This window comes from Mercurialis annua, linkage group LG2, assembly GCF_937616625.2.
Source record: "Mercurialis annua linkage group LG2, ddMerAnnu1.2, whole genome shotgun sequence".
NCBI lineage: Eukaryota > Viridiplantae > Streptophyta > Magnoliopsida > Malpighiales > Euphorbiaceae > Mercurialis > Mercurialis annua.
This window is the reverse complement of record NC_065571.1, coordinates 41414061-41430729: the sequence shown is the minus strand read 5'-3', so window position 1 is coordinate 41430729 and position 16669 is coordinate 41414061. Positions and strand designations below refer to the sequence as shown.

Genomic DNA, 16669 nt, shown 5'->3' with positions numbered 1-16669 from the left:
ATTACTTTATTTAAATTAAGAGAGTTTGGGATCTAATTGTCTGATAAGTTAAAAATGACTTAAAATGGCTTATTTAAAAAAAAACTTCAAAAATACTATTTTGGGATTCTAATTAATCAAAAAAAATTAAAATATATTTATTTCACTCCGAGATATAAATTTAAGGGTTGAATTGACTCTTTATTTTATATTTTGATCTTTTTAACATTAAAATTCTTCGGAACGTACTACTTTTTTGTTCCAATTTAAATTCATCTACTTTTATTTAGGTCTAATTACTTATAAAAACTCTATCTTGTAGTTTTTTTGCATTTATATTCTGATTTAGGAAAAAATTCAATTGTACCCTATTTGGATTTTCATGTGTCACCTCTATCCGAAGTACTAAATTGATCTCTTCTCATGCATGTAAAAAAGGGTTAAAATAAGCCTTCATATTTAGCTTATATTTTTAATTAGACGTTAATGTTATTTATAAAAACAACTTTTTCTTTAAAAATTTCAACTAATAATAATTATTTAATTTATATTAATTAATAATAATTTTTTTAAATCAAAAACTGTAAAAAAATGAAATTTACATAAAACAAAATCTATTTATACTTAAAAAAATTGGTTTCCTCCTCAAAGGAGGAGCATGAAAATCGGGAAAAAAAGTTTAAAATAAATTCAGCATTGGGTTCGTAAAATCGGAGGAGTACAGTGGTACGTCAGAAATATTTTTTAAAAATAATTTAATTTTTTTATTAAATATCTAAAAACAATCAATTATTAGAACTTATGTGAATATTTTTAAAGTTGAATAACTTGTTTGTATTTTTTTAAATAAAAATAATAAATGGTGTAACCTTTCTATTTTTTTTTTTTTTTGGCAAAGTAGCAGTTGTATTAATATCGGAAAATAGAAGTACATAATGATTGTTTGTCACAACGAGATAATAAAGATTACAATAATTACTCCTAAAAAGGAGGCTTTAAGGACTTTTTAGCCACTTCATGGGCCATCCAATTAGACATTCGCTTAACATATGCAAAGTCGCAAGATATAAACGACGATGATAAGCGAACGGTATCAAAGATTATGACATCTATTGTTGACGGAATATCCTTCTTGCCTTGAGATGCAGAGATCACATTTAAGCAATCACCTTCAATAATAATATTCTTTAGACCAAGTTGAGAAGCAATCATAATGACATGCCGCATCCCCAGTGCCTCCGCAATTTCAGGAGATACAATTCCTGGAAAACGATGAGAGCAAGAATAAGTGATGTACCCTGAAGAATTTGAACAAACCAAACCAACAGCTGCAATACGGTTACTAATACTTAAGGCCGCATCAAAATTTATTTTGATCATTCCCGGCGGTGGAGGCCTCCACCGCTGAACCTGCCGAGTTGATCTGTTAACTATAGCCGAAGATTGATTATTCAACACATGAGCAGATGAAAATTCATGTAATTGTGCCAATGCTCTGGAATTCACTTCTGAGACTGTCCATTCGGAATTGTTAAAACACTTATCATTTCTTGCAATCCATATTCTCCAACAAATTACTGCCATCAAATTACGTTGAAAAGGAGTGGTAAGGCCGTCAAAAACTTTTACCCACCAGACATTAAATGGGATTTGACCAAAGCAATCTGAACGCAACATTAACTCAGAATGGAACCATATACTTTTTGCCAAAAAACATGAATAAAAAAGATGTTCAACTGATTCTTCAAATAGACCACAGATACGACAAGTCGAAGGGATTGAAGGACATCGCACTTGAAGATTCATACCCACTGGAATTTTGTTTAACAATAATTTCCACATAAAGATACGAATTTTCGGCGGGACTTTAAGACCCCAAACACGTGACAAGAAATTTTCAGCAGTAGATGAGAGATTAGTGGTAGAACTATGACCATTCACACTAGTAGATAACAATAGTTGAGAGGCTATATGGTACCTTGATTTGACCGAATAACGAACATTTTTAGTAAAGGACCATATTAATTTATCATTCAGAGATGGGTCAATACTTAAAGGAAGAGACATAATAACTTGAACATCAGAGTCTTGAAATAAGTGGGAGAGTAAGGGAAAATTTCAATGGGGCGGATTGGGTAGTATAAGCTGACTTACTTGAGAAATATTAAACAATACATCTGACCTGGGATTAACCATGAATGGATAATTAGTCGGGAGCCATGGATCCTTCAAACAGTTGATCATAGAACCATTTCCGACTTGCCAACTTATTTCACTCTAAGATACAAATTTAAGGGTTGAATTGATTCTTTATTTTATAATTTGATCTTTTTAACATTAAAATTATTCGCAACTTACTATTTTTTTTATTCCAATTTAAATTCATCTACTTTTATTTAGGCCTAATTCCTTATAAAAACTATATCTTGTAGTTTTTTTGCATTTATATTCTGATTTAGAAAAAAGTTTAATTGTACCCTATTTTGGATTTTCACGTGTCACCTCTATCCGAAGTACTAAATTGATCTCTTTTCATGCATGTGAAAAAGGGTTAAAATAGCCCTTCATATTTAGCTTATATTTTAATTAGACGTTAATGTTATTAATTATATAAAAACAGCTTTTTCTTTAAAAATTTCAACTAATAATAATTATTTAATTTATATTAATTATCAATAATTTTTTTAAATCAAATAAAAAAATGTTTACATAAAACAAAATCTATTTATACTTAAAAATATTTGGTTTCCTCCTCAAAGGAGGAGCATGAAAATCGAGAAAAAAAGTTAAAAATAAATTCAGTAGTGGGTTCGTAAAATTGGAGGAGTACAGTGGTACGTCGGAAATATTTTTTTGAATTTTTTTATTAAATAGCTAAAAACAATCAATTATTAGAATTTATTTGAATATTTTTAAAGTTGAATAACTTGTTTGTATTTTTTCAAATAAAATAATAAATGATGTAACCTTTCTATTTAGTTTTGTTATTATCCTTAAACTATTTAAATCGCCAATTGTACTCTTGTTCGGGTAAAGCTGAAACATGAAAACCCAAAATAGGGTACAATTGAAATTTTTCCTACGTTAAGATATAAACGTAAAAAAGTTATGACGTGAGTTTTTTAAGTAATTAAGACCTTTAAACGCAAAAAAAAAATTTGCTATTTCGTTCCATGAAAGGCGTGCTCCTCCTTCGAAGAGGGACCCGATTTTTTTTTTATGTAAATAAATTTTGTTTTTTATAAGTTTTTAATTTTTTTACGGTTTTAATTTAAAAAAATTATTGATTATTAATATAAATTAAATATTTATTATTTAGCTTTTTTTACAAATGAAAAGAGATCAATTTAGTACATTCGATAGAGGTGAAATATGAAAATTCAAAATAGGGTACAATTGAATTTTAACCTAAGTCAAAATAGAATACAATCCTTTCCCCTCTCTCTCAAATAGAAAACCCTAGCCGTCAAGCGTTTCTCCTTTTATTTTTTACTTCGGCTGCCGTCAATGGTTTATTTTTGCCGTTGGCAGTAGCCATTTCTTTTTTATTGCTTTAGAATAAAATAAAGGCTTAATTATTTAAAAACCACTCACCTTGAATTTTTTTTTGTTTATACCCTGACATAGGAAAAAATTCATTTATACCCTGACGTATGTATTTATGTTTCACCTCTACCCCGAAACACTAAATTAATCTCTTTTTATTTAAAAAAAAATTAAAATAGTTCTTCATTTTTAACCTAAGCTAATTAGAGTTTAATTAAAAATGAATTTTTTTCTAAATGAAGGACTATTTTAAAAAAAAATTTAAATGAAAAAAGGTTAATTTAGTGCTTCGGGGTAGATGTGAAACATAAACACATACGTTAGGGTATAAATGAATTTTTTCCTAGGTCAGGGTATAAACGAAAAAAAAGTTCAAGGTCGGTGGTTTTTAAGTAATTAAGCCTAAAATAAATGACCGACTCCTTTTCATCTTTTTCATTTTAATTGGTAAATCTATCAACGAGGCGCATCAATTTCAATTTATATACAAATAAAAAATCAGAGATGGATCAAGACCTTTCAAGATTGAAGATGAAATCATAATAGGTTATATTAGTTTTTTTTATAACTATTTATCGCGATTGTCTTTTTTTTTGAAAGTTTTGTTGTTCTTTCTATATGAAAGATCTGTTGTTTTTTTATGAAGAATTTGTGAGTCTTCTGTTAGACAGAAAAGGATTTGATCTTATTGTGTTAGATCAGTTATGTAATTTTAATTTTATTTTATAAGGCGATCTGCGAATCAAGGTTTATATCTTGTTCCATGTCAGATCATTAGAAACGGTTATACCCTTTCTATTCACCTGTAACTGCTCTTTATTATTAATGAAAGATTATTTGATTGTCAAAAAAAAAAAACCTAAGTCAGGATATAAACACAAAAAAGTTATAAGATGAGAGGTTTTTAAGTAATTAGGTTTAAAATAATCCCTTGAAATTATACGGTTTATTTAAAAATGACTTTTTTAATTTTTTGTGCGCACTTAGAGTGATCCTATATCCAAATCTAATTTCTTCAAAAAATATCAACTACTACATTTTGGAGAAGCACCAAGTTGCAAGCTTTTTTTTTTTTTACTAAAATTATTTTGAAGCAAACTATTTTATGTATAACCAACTAATCATCCTTTTCATTTATTTCTTTCAGAAAGGGTTTCTCTAGGGTTTCTGTTTCACTCGTATCTTCAGGTAATTCAAGTAAGGCCCTTGTTAGAAATTCTTCAATTGAATTGTTATTTATAATTAATTTATGATTTTATATCTGTTTATAACTATGTGCTTGAGAAATCTTTTTGTTTTGCATTTCAGATTAACTCAAAGCAGCAGCAAGGTTCTTAGGTAAGTACTCTTCAATCCAATGTTTATGCTTGCATTTTAAGATTATTACTTAATTAAGTTTCTGTCTTCGAATTGGATTTATTTTCAATTGTTAACTGAATTATATAGATTTGTTTCAGATATTATTTAGAAAACCATGGGTAAAGAAAAGGTTCACATCAACATAGTGGTCATCGGACATGTCGATTCTGGCAAGTCGACCACCACCGGACATCTGATCTACAAGCTTGGAGGTATCGACAAGCGTGTGATCGAAAGGTTCGAAAAGGAAGCAGCTGAAATGAACAAAAGATCATTCAAATACGCCTGGGTGCTCGACAAGCTTAAAGCTGAGCGCGAGCGTGGTATCACAATTGATATCGCCTTGTGGAAATTCGAGACCACTAAGTACTACTGCACTGTCATTGATGCTCCTGGACATCGTGATTTTATCAAGAACATGATTACTGGAACCTCGCAGGCGGACTGTGCGGTTTTGATCATTGATTCGACTACTGGTGGGTTTGAAGCGGGTATTTCTAAGGATGGTCAGACTCGTGAGCATGCTCTTCTCGCTTTCACCCTTGGTGTCAAACAAATGATCTGCTGCTGCAACAAGGTAATAATCTATCTGCGGTTGGTTGAAAGACAACATTGATACATATTTATCGCGATACAGCTGGTTAAATATGTTATTTTCTGTACATACACTGCGAATGGTATCATATTGTACATAAATTCAGTTTCTTTATGTCATTTAGATCTGATTTTCAATTATACTGTAAAATGTGTTTCTGCATTCGTATTGCGCATAAGGACAGAACTGACATTGTAAAACGAGTTTCTTTGCCAATCTTATTGCGTGTTGCCAGGCTTCCTCCTTCTCGCATTCGGCGATACGACTGTTCTTTTTCTATAAATTTATTCCCATTTAATATTATATTGCACAACTGGAGGAGCTAATCTTTATGCTCGTTATTTATGTGCCAAATATTTTGAATTACTCCATCTGACATTGTAATTTCCACTAAGAAATTATTATTATTATTATATGTTCGTCGGATTGTTGGCCTAATATGTGTGCTTTTTTCTGCCTTTTCTTCTTCAGATGGATGCTACTACTCCCAAGTACTCTAAGGGTAGGTATGATGAAATTGTGAAGGAAGTTTCTTCATACCTCAAGAAGGTTGGATACAACCCCGATAAGATCCCATTTGTTCCCATTTCTGGTTTTGAAGGTGACAACATGATTGAGAGATCAACCAACCTTGATTGGTACAAGGGCCCAACTCTACTTGATGCTCTCGACATGATCAATGAACCAAAGAGGCCCACAGACAAACCTCTTCGACTCCCACTTCAAGACGTTTACAAGATTGGTGGTATTGGAACTGTGCCAGTGGGTCGTGTGGAGACTGGTATCCTCAAGCCTGGTATGGTTGTTACTTTTGGTCCCACTGGATTGACAACTGAAGTCAAGTCAGTCGAGATGCATCATGAATCTCTTCAAGAAGCTCTCCCCGGTGACAATGTCGGTTTCAATGTTAAGAATGTGGCTGTCAAGGATCTTAAGAGAGGATTTGTTGCATCAAACTCCAAGGATGATCCTGCCAGGGAAGCTGCCAACTTCACATCCCAAGTCATTATCATGAACCACCCTGGGCAGATCGGAAACGGATATGCTCCAGTTTTGGATTGCCACACCTCCCATATTGCAGTCAAGTTTGCTGAGATTTTGACCAAGATTGATCGTCGTTCTGGTAAGGAGCTTGAGAAAGAGCCCAAGTTTTTGAAGAATGGTGATGCCGGGTTCGTTAAGATGATTGCCACCAAGCCTATGGTTGTGGAGTCTTTCGCGGAGTACCCTCCATTGGGTCGTTTTGCTGTTAGGGACATGCGGCAGACTGTTGCTGTTGGTGTTATTAAGAGTGTTGAGAAGAAGGATCCAAGTGGAGCTAAGGTGACCAAGTCTGCTGCTAAGAAGGGAGGCAAATGAATAGTTTTCTTTGGAAAATTTATCTTAGTTTTTCAAGATGTTTGAGCACAACTTCTGTTGTGAGTTCTCTATATCCACTGTCTAGTTGCAGTACCCATAATTGGGTGCTCGACCGGCGGTGGCCACCGTTGTAGGTATTATGTTATACACCATTATTATGCAGGAGATCAATTCTTTTTGACAACTCTGCCTTATGTTTTTGATGAATATGGACTTAGGTCAATATAAATGTTTAAGTTCTTCAAGGAAAAAGATGAAATTGTGTAGGTATTATAATAGTTTTATTTGCTAAGAAATTAAATTTGATTTATGTTTAGTCAATGAATTTTAATCCATTAAAGTAAAAAAGATAAAAATAAATTAAGAATAAATGAATAATAAAAAAATACATCAAGACCTTTCAACAATAAAAATAAGATTGTCTTAACTATAGCAATTTTATTTTTTGAACATTTATTTTATTAGTTATCGTTCTTTTTTATTTTTGATTTAATTATTGTTTTTTTTTATCAAGGATAATTGGTCTTTTATTATGAAGTTACAATAAATTTTTATTATAATAGAATATTTAATTATGTAAGGAGATATGCAAATAATATACAATTGATAATAATTTTATATAGTATTTAAATTTTTACATTCGTAACTGCTTAAAATTAACGTTTTTTCTATAAAAAAAGTTGTTTAAAGACACCATTATTCAATTTTATGGTGGGAATGAAAGTTAATATATTTTTTCAGATTGAGACGCATCTAATTTTTCAAAATTTATATAAAAAATATTATTTTTGAAGGGTTAATTGCAAATTAATACATAAACTTTATCTTAATTTGCAATTACAATACGAACTTTGCAATTTGACAATTACCACACCAACTTTCATTTTTTTTCTTTGGCAAATTAGTACACCAACCAATTATACAACAAGTGGTTGTATATTACAATGTATATGTTAGTGTTTTTCTAGTTCTGTGTACCAATTTACCAAAAAATGAAAGTTGGTGTTTTTATTGCCAGATTTTAAAGTTCATGTTATAATTGTAAATTAGGATAAATTTCATATATTAATTTCAAATTAATCCTTTTTAAAATTATTTGCAAAACATATTTCACACTCAAAAAGTTAAATGAATACTCTTAGTTTTTAAGCCTTTATGCTTTCACTTTAAAATTTATTTTTATTATGTTAAAATCTAATTATTTTATACAAATCTAAATAGTTTTTTCTTATTCTGTAATTTTCTTCTAGTTTTCCTCAAATGTCCATCGTTCTCTTAATTTTGTTATTCAATCGAAATTATCATTTCCAACTTTTTCTTTCTTACATGAATAATGAATTTTGTTGAATTTTGTGCAATTACAGTTTCATTTTATTTTTGTAGATCAGTTTTTCCCAAAACTGAACGAAAGAGGAGAGAAAATCGACGGTGAATGTGAAAAGGATGGGGCTCATCATCTTCTCAGGAGGAACAATAAATCACGAGGTAGTAAAAAAGACATTCATGACAATAAAGAAAAATTATATTGTGAATTAAAATAAAACAAAAAATGAAGTTTACAAGTCAAAAACTGAAAAAGATTTCATTAATTAAATATAATAATAGAAAATGAAATATAGTGAAAATAACCAATAAGCTTAAAATAACCGGGTCATATATCAGATAACCGAAATCCATGACAATACCAATGACCCCGTAATTTTTCTTTAGCAGCAAGGCCTTAAGGTCCCTAATTTTAAAGCAGTAAAGAGACCAGTAAACTGAAAACAGAATATTGTGAAAAGGAGTTGAATGATAGATCTATAAGAAACGAGACGGACAGGAAAACAAAGTAAACCTCAAATATACGAGAACCTAATCAAAAACCGTCTTAAAGCATGTTTTAAAAAAACATACCAACAAAAACCCACAAAACCAGACATGGGCAGCAACTAGAGAATGTATACATAAACAAGTAAAGCTAATAACTGAACATTATAAAAGATAGACAAAGGTCTCACTTCTTCTTGGCTGCAGACTTGGTGACCTTGGCACCACTTGGATCCTTCTTCTCAACACTCTTGATAACACCAACTGCAACAGTCTGTCGCATATCCCTAACAGCAAAACGACCCAATGGTGGGTACTCAGCGAAGGTCTCCACAACCATGGGCTTGGTGGGAATCATCTTAACCATACCAGCATCTCCATTCTTCAAAAACTTAGGCTCCTTCTCAATCTCCTTACCCGAACGGCGATCGATCTTGGTCAAAATCTCAGAGAACTTGACAGCAATGTGGGAGGTGTGGCAATCCAAAACTGGAGCATATCCGTTTCCGATCTGACCAGGGTGGTTCATGATAATGACCTGAGATGTGAAGTTGGCAGCCTCCTTGGCAGGGTCATCCTTGGAGTTTGATGCAACGAAACCTCTCTTAAGATCCTTGACGGCCACATTCTTAACATTGAAACCGACATTGTCACCGGGGAGGGCCTCAAGTAGAGACTCGTGATGCATCTCAACTGACTTGACTTCAGTTGTCAATCCAGTGGGACCAAAAGTGACAACCACACCAGGCTTGATGACACCAGTCTCAACACGACCCACAGGCACAGTTCCAATACCACCAATCTTGTAAACATCCTGAAGTGGGAGACGGAGAGGCTTGTCTGAGGGCCTCTTTGGCTCATTGATCATGTCAAGAGCATCAAGTAGGGTTGGACCCTTGTACCAATCAAGGTTAGTTGACCTCTCAATCATATTGTCACCTTCAAATCCAGAAATGGGGACAAATGGAATTTTGTCGGGGTTGTATCCAACCTTCTTGAGGTATGAGGAAACCTCCTTGACAATTTCCTCATACCTACCCTTAGAGTACTTAGGAGTAGTAGCATCCATCTGTAGGCAAAGCAGAAAAACGGCACAAATTAGGCTAGCAGTCGAATGAATTTTTTTTAAAATAGCACATAAATAACAAGCTAAATGAGTGGCTCTCATTTGAACCAAAATATTTAATGTGAATAAATTTAAAAGAGAGAACAGACATATCAACAAGTGCGAGAATCAGGAAGTCTAAGATCATGCATTTAGATTGGCAAATGAAATTAATTTTACAACATCAACTATGTCCCTGGGCTCAATAAGAATGAAGAAACACAATTAACAAAATTATTTAAAATCAGATACACACGGCATTAGTTCCATTGAAAGGAACTTTTGGACCAGCAGACCATCTCTCAAAGATGAGGAGAGTAACCATTCCAAATAAAGTAAACAACCAACATTGCTTACCAGACATTGTCCATGAATGCCATACACATGTACCACTTAGCATTCAGCGGAAAAATAGCTCGACGCCAGGATGATAAAAAGCTTAACACCCCTCATTCTTATTACTTTTTCAATATGAAAAAAAAATGAGCAATGAGGGTGACCTTTATTAAGAATTAAATTTAAATAAATAAACCAGTTATCAGATACAAATTAGGACAGGTCATCAATACTGCATCACAATATGAGCGAATAGTTCCAAAGGGTACAATACAAGATTGACACTCTTCAACAAAACAGCACAACAAGCGAAAACAATGCTATGAGGCCCAGACAGGATACGATACAACATTGCAACACCAACACAGCAATTTCTAAAAACTGAGACAACACATGAGCAGAGTAAATTTTATGTTATATATGTGATATGTATAATGACAAATAAATTTATTATATGATGTTTTAATTGATTACTAACCATAATTATCTATGTACCATATAATATCATTCGCAGTTTATGTACAAAATATAACAAGTTTAACTAACTATATAGCGGAAAAAAGTATCAATGTTGTCTCCAGACTAACCGCAGATAGAATATTACCTTGTTGCAGCAGCAGATCATTTGCTTGACACCAAGGGTAAAAGCAAGAAGAGCATGCTCACGAGTCTGCCCATCCTTAGAAATACCAGCTTCGAACCCACCAGTGGTCGAATCAATGATCAAAACAGCACAGTCAGCCTGCGAGGTACCTGTAATCATGTTCTTAATAAAGTCACGATGTCCAGGAGCATCAATGACAGTGCAGTAGTATTTGGTGGTCTCGAATTTCCACAAGGCGATATCGATGGTAATACCACGCTCACGCTCGGCTTTAAGCTTGTCGAGCACCCATGCGTATTTGAACGACCTCTTGTTCATTTCAGCTGCTTCCTTCTCGAATCTTTCGATCACACGCTTGTCGATACCTCCAAGCTTGTAGATCAGATGTCCGGTGGTGGTCGACTTGCCGGAATCGACATGGCCGATGACCACGATGCTGATGTGAATCTTTTCTTTACCCATGGTTTTGACAATAGATCTGAAATAAATCTGCGAAGTGTAGTTAGGAAATGAATCTAATGTGATTTAAAGATTGAAATTTGATTAAACTATGAAGATTGAAGTGAAGAAATGTTACCTGATAAGAGAGCGATGAAAACCCTAAGCAGCCTGCTGAGCAAAGGGTGTGATAAACCTAGTAACGTGTTGGGAGTATTTATAGTGGTGATTGGGCTAGGGTTTTCTCTGCAGGCTGCTCGTTTTGCATTTCATGTTTTGGATGTAATGACTGTTTTGACCTTCTATAATTGCTTTTCCTTTTTATTTTCATATTTTTTTAGGGTTTTATTATTCGCCGCCCCAAAATTATCATTTTACCCTTTAACTAAAAAAATATATTCTCTGAATGTTAATCGAATGCATTGATTAGAATGACGAATAACTATTGTGATCCGTTGGAAAATGAATATCAACAATTCGAAACGAGCGTATCCGAATTTTTCGATATAATTCTTTTTTTTAACCTTTTTATATTTTTTTAAGGGCAAATGGGTCAGCGTCCTGGGCTGGCGCCGGCGCAGAAGCAAAATTGTCCCTCTGGTTGGATTCTTAGTCTTTAATGAAAATTAGTTTTACCTTTTGGTTGTCAAATAGAGAAACAGAAAAAGCCTTTTCTGTAGAAATACATATGGCTCAATACTTTGTACCCAGCAAAAGATATTGAGCCGGTGAAAAGTAAAGATGAAGGAGATCAATTAATTTGTTGTTTTTTTTACTTATTCTCGTGAGTTGTGATAAAGGCAAAGGAGAAGAGTTATTTTTTTAAAGTGAATGAGGTTACTTTAGGAGAAAAAAGGATTAACTATTCAAACGTGATACATTTAGCAATATGTTAGATGTTTTAAAACAACTTATATCTAGAAATAGAGGGTGTGTTATTAAAAAATAGAAAAAAATTATAAATTTGTTTGAAATAGTAAAACTTTCGTGAAGTATTCAAGGCCAAACTCCTTTAAAATTGAACTTGTGATTCTTTAAGATATTGCTAAAAGTTATCTTGTTTGCGTTTCAGAGCTTTATAGGAAAGTTCAAAATAGTGGTTCAATTACCCTACGTAATTTGTACGTGTTAATTTCTTTCGGATTACTTAGATTACCGAGGTTTGTGTTAAGCCACCGAGGTTGCGAGCAAGAGTTTTTGTGACATATGTGTATTTGTTTTTCTATTTTGAGTGGTGTGTTTCGTTTTAAAAATTTGAGGCATAATTATGTGGTCTCGATAAATCATCAAATTTCATAGGATAAAAGGGTTTAGGGTATTTTGAAACATATGCCCTAATCTTGTGATAGCCAATTGTGATTGTATTCATTCGTTTAACAGCTTCAACAATTGGCTGGTTGTTATATCCAAATCACCTATTATTCTTGTCCTTCCTTCTTGTGATAATCACCTTCCTTTGTACTCCAAACCTCTCGAAAGCATGTTGAAGGTCTGAATAAAACCAATGATCCGGATAATTCTCGAAATAAACAATTGAGGCATGACGTGAATGATGGAAATATTCAGGTTGGAGCTGAGGACGATAGGTAGGGTTGCAGTTGATCCGCATTTGGTGGCTAAGGCGAAGGGTAGGGTTGTCAGTGATCGACGTTTTGTGGCTAGAGTTAGGATTGCATAAGGAGTGCATGGCTTTTTTATGATGCTGTTAGGACACACAAATTTATTTTACATGTTTCGAAACGTCCATGTTAGACATAATATTTTTGAAGATTAAATAATTGCATTTTCATGAGGTTAAAAGAATAAAAAAAGTTAAAAATTTAAATATGAAATGGAAAAACAAATAGTTCGGGTATTAAGTAAAATAAAATAGTATAATTTAACAGATAATTATGCATGTTAATTATCATTCACGCGTTTCAAAGCGTTTGAATCAGTGTTTAGAACCGAACAGGTGACCAAACCGGTGAGGCCACCCGTTTTTGGTTCAACCGATTCAATGACTGGTTTAATAAATTTCAAAAAATTACGTTCACTAGTTCAATTTCCGGTTTTTTATTTGATTTGATTCGGTCTAACCCGGTTCATTAATACAATTTTTGGATTTTTTTTGGTTTGATTCAGTTCGATCTGATCTGATCCGAGTCAACAGTAAATTTTGACTTTTACAGTTTTAGACCACACCACTGACTTTTTCCTGGTTTAATCAATTCGATCACCCGGTCCGGTTTTTAAACACTGGTTTGAATAATATGTTTTGTCGGTCTAGATAAAAAGAAGTGAGATCGTTTAAAAAGGTAAAAATTAAAGGGTTAAATAAAAAAAATGAAAAGTTAAAAAAAAGGCTAAATGACCAAAAAATGCCAAATCTTTGAAGAAGATTTCACAAAAGTGCAAACCTTTCAATTTTTTCCAATTTTTCCTGAAACGAATGATTTCGTTTCAATAATGTCCAACTCCGTGATTTTGCTCATGTGGCGCCTACGTGGCATCGCCACACATCAGGGCCACATAAGCAAAATTGTGCAGTTTGACATAATTGAGATAAAATCATGTGTTTCTGAACAAATTGGATAAAATTGAAAAGTTTGGACTTTTATAAAACTTTCATTAAAAGTTTGGCATTTTCTAGTTATTTGGCCAAAAAATTTACAAATATGGTGGAATAAAATGGTATTTTTGGATTAAATACCGTATTAAGGCATTCTTTTTTCTTGTATTGTAAAAGAATTAAACAAATATTAGCCTATAGTCTATTTTATGTATAACCAACTAATCATCATTTTCATTTGTTCCTTTCTAAAGCAATCAAAGGGTTTTTCTAGGAATTCTGTTTCACTCATCTCTTCAGGTAATTCAAGCAAGGCCCTTGTTAGAAACTCTGCTATTATAATTACTTTATGATTTCATATCTGTTTATAATTGTTTGCTCAAGCTATCTTTTTATTTTTCCATTTCAGATTAACTCAAAACAACATCAAGGTAATTAATCTTCAATCCAATCTTTGTGCTTGCATTGGCTTGTTATGATGAACTTTTCGATGTGCTTTGGGTTCATATTAGTTGGTCTGGTTTCTTAGAATCATGGTTTGAGTGTTCATTACCTTTTTCGACGTTCTATAGCTCGAATCGATCGTATTTCAGTGGCGAATCATGGTAAGCATGACGTTTTATCGTTTGAATGGATGGATTTGATGATATATCGAGTTAAAGTTAGGGTTTCGAGCGGTTGTATCGTTTTATCGATTTAGGATCTATTCGTAGCGTTTTGAGTTTGGATTTTGTGTTATAAACGTTCCTGAACGTTAATTAAGTATTGGGTATGCGAGAAATTTAGCGAAAGCAAGTCGAAAATAGAGCCAGGGTGAAAACCTTCGGTTATGCGTCGCACAATCCACTGTGCGAACACACAGTGAGACGTGCGCTCGCACAGCGTTTCGCCGATCGTTTTATGTTTGAATCTCGCCCCGTTTTTGCGTAGTGTTATCGGAATAGATCAGTTATCGATTAATTTGAGTTATTTGACCTAGCGAGATTAATCGAGTTAAAAAAACCGTTTATCGGGATTAAACACGTGAAAAGCACGATAGTCGAAAAGTTTAGCGTGTCGTGTCTCGAGTCTAGTATCAATCCTAGATTAGGATTATGATGTGAGTCAAATGTTTTGAAATCGTTTTAGACGGCGAGGCAAGAAGCACCTGGACCAGGAGCTCGGGTGTCACGACCCAAAATATTGAGCCGCAACCGGCGCTAGGGAACGGGAGTGGTAGCTCCAGAACCCGTAGCAAGCCTAAAATCACAAATAATTTTTCGCAAATAATATAAACAAACAGCGTAACACAACAGAAGCAAATATAAAACATATATAAACATTTACACTAATTATTCTGTTAACCTCTCGGGCTCTAGTTACCGTACCCTGTACGAACTGGCCTCGCGGTACTATATACATCAGTTAGTGTCTCAAAACATCACACCGGCATCTGGGGCCGTGGATCATATACCAAACACGTAGCCTATCAAAATGCATATAAAACAATGACAGCAGTTAATATATACAATCAAAATGAACTGCTGTCTAGGCTACTATACTATCGACAAAGGACCACTACTGCAGCATTCACAGAAGTCAGAAACTAACATATGCAGCTGACTTTTGGACTTCAAAATTGGTCTCTAGCTAGGTCCACAAACTAAGCACCTGAAAGAAATCAAAGGTGAGGGGTCAGTATTTGGGGAAATACTGAGTGAGTGTGCATTTACTAACGGTATTATCATAAAAACATAGCATCGCATTTCAAGAAACAATAATATAAAACATATAAACATGTATTTGATCCGTACGAAACTAATATCCTAGCATGCGTCACATTTCTCGAATAATCATTATCATTCAACCCAATCATAAATATCAATCGCGAGTCTAACTCGCTGGTGGCCCAGCCACTAGATACGGGGACACCAGACTACACCGTAGCCGAGTACTCACTCGTATCAAAAACCCAATCGTATATATATCAATCGCGAGTCTAACTCGCTGGTGGCCCAGCCACGTAAATTTTATAATCATCAACAGCTCCCAGCTGTGTCAAGTCATTTCTCAAATGCAAATATACTAGACTGACTCGATACTGGTGATCACACAGCCTATTGACACCCAATGGGTAGCTAGTTTCTTCGGATCGCATACTAGTTCTAATATATAGAAATTAAATAAACATATAACATTTCAATCAATTATATATATTGCGATGCGTGTAAACAGTATATATATATCTATATAAAATAACATTAATTATAATACACAAAAGTAAAGTGCAACTCACAGTGACCGCTATCCACTCTACAACAAGATCGATGTGGTAATATGCCCGTACTAGTACACCTCTAGTGCCCTCACTGCCTGATTGTACGTCTGATACATATTAATTAACGTTTAATAGTTAGACGTAATTCATATGTTTATAAGTATAATACTTTCATAATATAAGTATTGGTTTCATTCTTAGTAATCAGAAATTCTTAGTCGTATCCACGACTTATCGAATACTATTCCTTGTATTCGAAAATTACCTAATTCCCTTAACGTTTTTCATAAGCATAGCGCATGTAAAACATCGAGCTAAATTTCATTTTTTTAAGTTATCGGGACCTTTAATTGAATATTAGGGTTTAATATTCAAAATATCAAAATCTCGTTTCCTTTTGGCTAAAAGCCCACTTTGGTCCCTCGGCTAAAAGTCCATTTTAGCCCCTTGGCTAAAAGTCCATTTCAGTCCTTTACGGAAACCGTCGTGCGAGCGGTGCACGGCTTGGCTATGCGCGCGCATAGACTGGGCTATGCGGGCGCATAGCCTTGCTATGCGGGCGCATAGCCTTGCTATGCGGGCGCATAGCCTGGCTATGCGGGCGCATAGCCTCAGCTATGCGGGCGCATAGCTGCCGCTATGCACGGCCCCGGAAACGTCGTTTCCGGGCCGTTCCGTCGCACCCCGACCTACTACACACGTATACAACATCGTTTTCAACAAAACCCGCA

The 16669-nt window shown here is 33.9% G+C and overlaps 3 protein-coding genes across 7 annotated transcripts; 1 reads left to right on the top strand and 2 right to left on the bottom strand.

Moving 5' to 3' along the window:
- Positions 1-960: 960 nt before the first annotated feature.
- Positions 961-2223, bottom strand: LOC126668508 (uncharacterized). Its single transcript, XM_050361700.1, has 2 exons — positions 2162-2223; positions 961-2029 (listed from the first exon to the last, which is right to left on the bottom strand). The coding sequence occupies exons 1-2, from the start codon at positions 2221-2223 to the stop codon at positions 961-963; spliced, it is 1131 nt and encodes a 376-aa protein (XP_050217657.1).
- Positions 2224-4560: 2337 nt separating this feature from the next.
- On the top strand, positions 4561-7022 carry LOC126669485 (elongation factor 1-alpha). 4 transcript variants are annotated; one of them, XM_050362964.2, is made up of 4 exons: positions 4561-4713; positions 4834-4863; positions 4983-5461; positions 5951-7022. In XM_050362964.2, the coding sequence occupies exons 3-4, from the start codon at positions 5000-5002 to the stop codon at positions 6836-6838; spliced, it is 1350 nt and encodes a 449-aa protein (XP_050218921.1). In that variant the 5' UTR covers positions 4561-4713; positions 4834-4863; positions 4983-4999; the 3' UTR covers positions 6839-7022. The 4 variants fall into 4 exon arrangements, with proteins under 4 accessions (XP_050218921.1, XP_050218923.1, XP_050218924.1 ...); XM_050362966.2 differs by having other exon boundaries at positions 4972-5461; XM_050362967.2 differs by having other exon boundaries at positions 4568-4722; positions 4972-5461.
- Positions 7023-8612: 1590 nt separating this feature from the next.
- On the bottom strand, positions 8613-11375 carry LOC126667393 (elongation factor 1-alpha). 2 transcript variants are annotated; one of them, XM_050360352.2, is made up of 3 exons: positions 11270-11375; positions 10693-11181; positions 8613-9716 (listed from the first exon to the last, which is right to left on the bottom strand). In XM_050360352.2, the coding sequence occupies exons 2-3, from the start codon at positions 11152-11154 to the stop codon at positions 8835-8837; spliced, it is 1344 nt and encodes a 447-aa protein (XP_050216309.1). In that variant the 5' UTR covers positions 11155-11181; positions 11270-11375; the 3' UTR covers positions 8613-8834. The 2 variants fall into 2 exon arrangements, with proteins under 2 accessions (XP_050216309.1, XP_050216310.1); XM_050360353.2 differs by having other exon boundaries at positions 10693-11170; positions 11270-11370.
- Between the last annotated feature and the right edge of the window lie 5294 nt (positions 11376-16669).

Bases quoted from the DNA above. Each gene is read 5' to 3' on its own strand.
- LOC126669485 (XM_050362964.2), top strand. From the start codon at position 5,000: ATGGGTAAAGAAAAGGTTCACATCAACATAGTGGTCATCGGACATGTC. The intron at 5,462-5,950 runs GTAATAATCTAT...TTTCTTCTTCAG, and splicing joins TGATCTGCTGCTGCAACAAG to ATGGATGCTACTACTCCCAA.
- LOC126668508 (XM_050361700.1), bottom strand. From the start codon at position 2,223: ATGATCAACTGTTTGAAGGATCCATGGCTCCCGACTAATTATCCATTC. The intron at 2,030-2,161 runs GTCAGATGTATT...TCTTCCTTTAAG, and splicing joins CCATTCATGGTTAATCCCAG to TATTGACCCATCTCTGAATG.
- LOC126667393 (XM_050360352.2), bottom strand. From the start codon at position 11,154: ATGGGTAAAGAAAAGATTCACATCAGCATCGTGGTCATCGGCCATGTC. The intron at 9,717-10,692 runs GTAATATTCTAT...CTTTGCCTACAG, and splicing joins TGATCTGCTGCTGCAACAAG to ATGGATGCTACTACTCCTAA.